At 40.0% G+C, this 6328-nt stretch overlaps 1 protein-coding gene across 3 annotated transcripts in view; it reads right to left on the bottom strand.

Moving 5' to 3' along the window:
• The window catches only part of IGF2BP3 (insulin like growth factor 2 mRNA binding protein 3), a 156162-nt gene that overhangs the window by 47592 nt on the left and 102242 nt on the right, over window positions 1-6328 (bottom strand). For all 3 annotated transcript variants that reach the window (XM_003788501.2, XM_012804338.2, XM_023512476.1), the window contains exons 4-5: window positions 4176-4227; window positions 4022-4085 (exon numbers count right to left, since the gene is read on the bottom strand). In XM_003788501.2, coding sequence (XP_003788549.1) covers window positions 4022-4085; window positions 4176-4227 — 116 coding nt within the window. The remainder of the gene's footprint in view (window positions 1-4021; window positions 4086-4175; window positions 4228-6328) is intronic.

Below are 6328 nucleotides of genomic sequence, written 5' to 3' on the forward strand. Positions count from 1 at the left end.
TTCGAACCCGCCACCTTAGGTGTATGTGGCTGGCGCCTTAGCCACTTGAGCCACAGGCGCTGAGCCAGGATCTCTTTTTTAATCTTTTTAATTGAGACCAGAATCTCACTTTGTCACCCTCCATAGAGTGCCCTAATGTCATAGCTCACAGCAATCTCAAACTCTTGGGCTCAGGTGATTCTCTTGCCTGAGCCTGGCACAACACCAGCTATTTTGTTTGTTTAGCAGGCCCAGGTAGGTTTGAACCTACCAGCCCCCAGAGCATGTGGCCAGCGCCCTAACTACTGAACTACAGGTGTCCCCAGGATCTCTTGAGGTCAAGAGCTTGAGAACAGCCTGAGCAGGACTGAAACCCCATTTCTACAAAAAAACAAAAATTAGCTGGGCGTGGTGGCAGGTGCCTACAGTCCCAGCTGCTCAAGAGGCTGAGGTAGGGGGATTTCTTGATCCCAAAACTTTGAGGCTGCAGTGAGCTATGATGATGCCACCTGCACTCTCATGGGGGTGAGAGTGAAACTATCTCGGAGAAAAACAAACAAAACAAAAATACAGCTTATTAGAAAACTCTAATAGACAACAATTTGCATAGCACTGTACAAAACTGAGTTTTCCATTCTTTAGATCTATTAACTTTTTTCTACCCAATTGCTTTCTAATTATCTTCTATCTTTAGAATTCTTCGGGAAGAGATGAGAGCACTAGTCTTACAAAGCAACTCGACTTGGGCAGGAGTTAAAGTTGGGTGTCCCTCCCTAAATACTCTTTATTTAACCATTGGAAAGCTTGTCCTTGAGGACAGGGACTTTGCCTTTATTCATTGGCAGCATTTGACCAATAGTTAATATTAGAATAAGGGCAATGATGACTACTTCTCTAATTGAAATACCAAACTGATATTTTTAGATTACCTAATTAATGTATTACTCAATTTTGTTTTTAAAATTTCAGATTAATATGAGGGTACAAACAATTAGGTTCAAGTTTTTGCATTTGTTTGGTAAAGTCCCTGTTGTAGTTGTGTCCTGTACCCAAGAAGTGCGCCATATACTCCTACACTGTGCCCATTAGGTGAGAGCACACCAATCCCCTTCCCTGCTCCCCTAAATTACTCCTGAGCTCACATCTCTCAGCCTCCCAGACTGCTGGGATTACAGGTGTGAGCCACTACATCTATCCTAAATTACACAATACTTTATTTATTTATTTATTTATTTTTTAAGAGACAGAGTCTCACTTATCGCCCTTGGTAGAGTGCTGTGGCATCACACAGCTCACAGCAACCTCCAACTCCTGGTCCTAAGCGATCCTCTTGCCTCAGCCTCCCGAGTAGCTGGGACTACAGGCGCCTGCCACAACGCCCGGCTATTTTTTGTTGTTGTAGTTTTGGCCGGGGCCGGGTTTGAATCCACCACCCTTGGTATATGGGGCTGGTGCCCTACCCACTGTGCCACAGGCGCCTCCCCTCATCACACAATTCTCAACAACCTTTTCCTGCTCTTTTTGGATCAATAGGACCTGCCAATCTCTAACAAGCACTATAGAATATTGAGAACATCAATGTCTCCAACATTCAGGTTGCTGTTGTGTTATAATTATTATTAAATTATTATTTCAGCAATAATTCTGGCTAGTCTGCTACCTTTCTTGTGCTTGTACTCTTAATGCTTCCATTTTAGTTTTTTAAAGTAGAGAGGCTAAATGTCAATTAATTTATCCTACCAAAGCTGACCTTATGTCTTTTCAAAATTATACAGATGTCTCTAATGCAAGCTCTACCATTCAATTAAACTGTTAAATTAAGCATTTTTCCCCCTTACCTAAGTCTCCCATTTTCTTTCTTTCTTTCTTTTTTTTTTTTTGTAGAGACAGAGTCTCACTTTATCAGTGAGTGCTGTGGTGTCACACAGCTCACAGCAACCTCCAATTCAGGAGCTCAGGCGATTCTCTTGCCTCAGCCTCCCAAGTAGCTGGGAGTACAGGTACTCCCCACAGCGCCCAGCTATTTTTTTGTTGCAATTTGGCCAGGGCCAGGTTTGAACCTGCCACCCTCAGTATATGGGGCTGGTGCCCTACCACTGAGTCACAGGCACTGCCCGTCTCCCGTTTTCAAATAAGGAAACTAAAATAGACCTCTGACGATCTCCAAATATCCTTAAGTTTATCATGTCATCCCAAATTTTCCATCCAACAGGGATTTGGCTCTATAAAGTACTCAATATGCTGTGGCCTTTAATACAGTTCCTGTGGGTCGTGACCCACAGGTTGAGAACTGCTGATGTAGATCTTTGTAAAGAGAAAAACGTATAAGGCAAGAGAAGCCTCACTATCCTCACTTTTATCCTCCAATCTACTAAAGGTGTAAAAGGTTAAACTCTACTGTTTACATGATTTGACTGAAATGACCCTTTAGTTTCACTTAGGAGAAAAACAAAATTAATATGAGTTCAACTTTTACCTACTAGATCATTAAAGTTTAAAGCCCTGTCAGGAAATATAAGGAGAAACGGACTCTCACACAGTGCAGACGGGAATTTAAACCAGTCCAAGCCCTATACAGGATAAAATTTAAAAAATGCAATTCTACTTTTGTAAATGTATCCTATAGATACCCTCCCACACAAACGCAGTAACACATGTACAAAAGAGTATTTATTGGTCATTGTAAGAGACTGGAAACAACCTAAATATCCATTGGGATTAACTAAGTCATTCTTTATCCACACAACCAAATACTGTGCAACTATAAAAATATACTTATATATGGGCAGCACCCATAGCTCAGTGGGTAAGGCACCGGCCATACACCGAAGTCGGGGGGTTTGAACCCAGCCTGGGCCAGCTAAACAACGACAACTGCAACAACAAAAAAATAGCTGGGCACTGTGGTGGGCACCTGTAGTCTGGGCTACTTGGGAGGCAGAGGCAAGAGAATCACTTCAGCCCAAGAATTTGAGGTTGCTATGAGCTGTGATGCCATAGCACTCTACCGAGGGTGACATAGTGAAACTGTCTCAAAAAGAAAAAAATATATATGTGTGTACCAAATGCTCAAATGTTATGCTATCATTTATGTGAAAGGAAGAAAAATACACACCATGCATTTATTTTCCATATGGCTCTGTCTCAAGGGACAAGGAGGTACGAGGAAGATTTCTATCATGTGCATCATCAGACCTTTTAAATTTTGAACCATGTGAATATTGCCGATTTAAAAAATAAAGTTCTATTTGTGTTCTATCTTTCCTTTCAGCTTCCCACACAGCAGAGAGTCCGTTTCTCCCTGTACTATATGGGGAGGTGGTTAAGACTTCCGTAGTCACCTCATACTCAGAGATGCACTGCTGAGCACTTTGTATGCCATTCCTCTGTGTTCATGTTCCAAGCAGATCTATGAAAGATAGTATTTGTGAAATTCCTATTTCTCTCTAGTATTTAATAAGTTCATTACATCATTTAAAGCCTATAGAATTATCTTCTCCGAGGAAAAATTGTTTGATCCATAAAATGCTGCCTGTCAACTGCATTGGAATATATTAATACTTTTTCCATAAATCTAATAGCAAATTACATTGGTCCAATGTCTACACATTCCCAAATGACACCAGTAATCAGAGAAATCAGTGAACAAGAAGATTTAACACTGTTGTTAGTTTAACACATGTGCAACTTACCAGCTTTGGATAAAATAGCAGTAAGATGTATTATACCGGTAAAGGGGAAAAGAAGACTTTTTTGTAATTTGCCAATAATACACAGGCCCAGAGCTTTTTGCAAATACAGTATAAATTTAGCTTCATCCTAGATTATTACTAGCATTAAAGATATACTGAAATATAATAAAACTTTAAGCAATGCAGATTCTTACTAGACAAAAGGAAAAAACAAGGGTCCATCGCAGAGTCAAATTTTGTAAAATAAAGTTTCTTTTCTCCTACCCACCGGCCCTTCTCCTATTAGGAAGTCCACAAAATTATACTTAACCTAATTATTATACATACATAAAAAGTTTCAAACTGCTTACTGTCTAGCTTGGTCCTTACTGGAATAGGTTACATTTACGACTGCAGTTTCCGAGTCAGTGTTCACTAGAGGAAGAGAAAAAATGAGAAGAAAAGTTAGTTTTCTTTCTACTTCCTTCCTTTTACAAATTTGAAAACAATTCTGAACACATGTACCTTGCTCACAGCTCTCCACCACTCCATACTGGACTAGTAAACCATCCAGCACCTATCAGGAGGGGGAGAGAAAATTATAAATTTTGAGTTCCTCATGTTATTAGCAAGGACAGAAATGAATATGTCTTAAAATCACTAAATAACTGTGATGGAAGAGAACTAAAAAATTAACTGAGACTTTGGACTGTAGAACTCACCAATGGACAAATGGCACACCTAATGGGCTTGTCTCTCCTGATCATTCCTAGATCCCTGGGGTGAATCTCATTTCCTGTAGCCAACCAAGAAGTGACAGCGGCTTAGCAAAGTGTTCAAAGCCACAGCCACCTGGTTCTTGGGGCTGAAGGATCAGGGGTGTACTATTTCTCACACTTATGTGAACACATCATATTTCCTCCTTGTATACAAAGTCACAAGATAAGTGCCTGAGTTAAGAAACTAACATTTTATCTGTAAGATGTTCCTTTCCCAAGAACTTCCTTTTATAGCTCTTGTGGGTATAACAGAACAGACTGCTCTCAGGGCAGGCAGCCAAATGAAGAAAGCACAGTTGATATTCTACCTGAAGTCTTGAATTAAAGACCAGTAAGTTGTTATAAACATGTAGACAGAAAAGGTGTAAAATTAAGTGAACATCTCTAAATCTATACTGGGCTGTAAAATGGGGAACTATGTTTTCTGCTTCTTTCCTGTAGCAATATTAGTATACTGTGCATATTATTCTAATGGAGAGACTGTTAAAACAGTAACTATAAATTATAATATCAACTTCAGGTTTAAGCCAAATTCAGGTGATTTAGTTTCCCAGAACTCTAACATATTTTTCTTTCTCTCTCTCTCTCTCTTTTTTTAAAACAGTCTCACTTTGTTGCCCTCAGTAGAGTGCCATGGCATCACAGCTCAGAGAAACCTCAAACTCTTAGGCTCAAGTGATCCTCTTGCCTCAGCCTCCTGAGTAGCTGGGACTACAGGCACCTGCCACAAAGCCCAGCTATATATATTTAGAGACAGGGTCTTGCTCTGGCTCAGGCTGATATCAAACTCCTGAGCTCAAGCAATCTACACTCACCTCAGCCTCCCAGAGTGCTAGGATTATAGGCATGAGCTACCATTCCTGGCCTGTAAGAAAATTTTCTGAAAAAATATAAGAATATGTTTCTCTCTGAGTCTAAGAGCAACAAGAAAAATAAATTCCTATAAAATACAGTGAACCCAATTTAATTGCAAATTTTAAAGGGTAGTCCCTTGAAAATGTTTTCTGGCCCCAAGACACAGTAAACCATTAAGAAACATGGTAAGTTTTTTTTTTAATTTGAGACAGAGCCTCAGGCTGTCCCCCTGGGTAGAGTGCTGTGGCATCACACTCACAGCAACCTCCAACTCCTGGGCTCAAGCTAGTCTCCTGCCTCAGCCTCCCTAGTAGAGCTGGGACCACAGGCGCCCACCACAACGCCTGGCTATTTTTTTGGTTGCAGTCGTCATTGTTGTTTGGCGGGCCAGCCTGGATTCAAACCCGTCACCTTAGGTGTATGTGGCTGGTGCCTTAGCCACTTAAGCCACAGGCACCGAACCCATGGTAAGTTTTAATGGTGATTTCCTACTAAACTTTTAAGCAATGTCTTCTAAAGCAAAGCTTATCCTATGTGCTATCTTTTAGGCTTTTGTCTACTGGTTCCAGATTGAGATCTACATAAACTTTTTGTTTTTCTTTAAATAAGGTTAATACTTACCTGTAAATGAAATGCCCTTTCATAGTTAAGTTTTGACTTGCTGAGTTTCCTCTGGGAAATACCAGTAGAAGCACATTAATCTTTGTCTCTAATTATAGCTACTGTTAAGTCATAAAGCTTAATTTTAAAAAATTGTTCTTGTGAACACTTAACTGCTACTACATAAAACTCCATTCACCTGTCCCTGCCACTACTATGCATGTCTACTTCAAGAGAACAGTTCTATTTTGTTGGCTGCTCTCTACCTGCAACACCCACAATGTGCAGGTACAGAAAGACACTCAAATATTTTGTAAGTAAAGTGGGTACCTCATAAAAGAAAGTTCTAGTGTACTTTATTAGGAACAGTACTTTTAGTAAAAGTGCTCAACTATTTTATAGGTGAATTTGCCATGTACTGTTGATCACAGACATTTCATAAAA

Source organism: Otolemur garnettii, unplaced genomic scaffold (genome assembly GCF_000181295.1).
Source record: "Otolemur garnettii isolate 467f Iridium unplaced genomic scaffold, OtoGar3 scaffold00028, whole genome shotgun sequence".
Taxonomy (NCBI): Eukaryota; Metazoa; Chordata; class Mammalia; order Primates; family Galagidae; genus Otolemur; species Otolemur garnettii.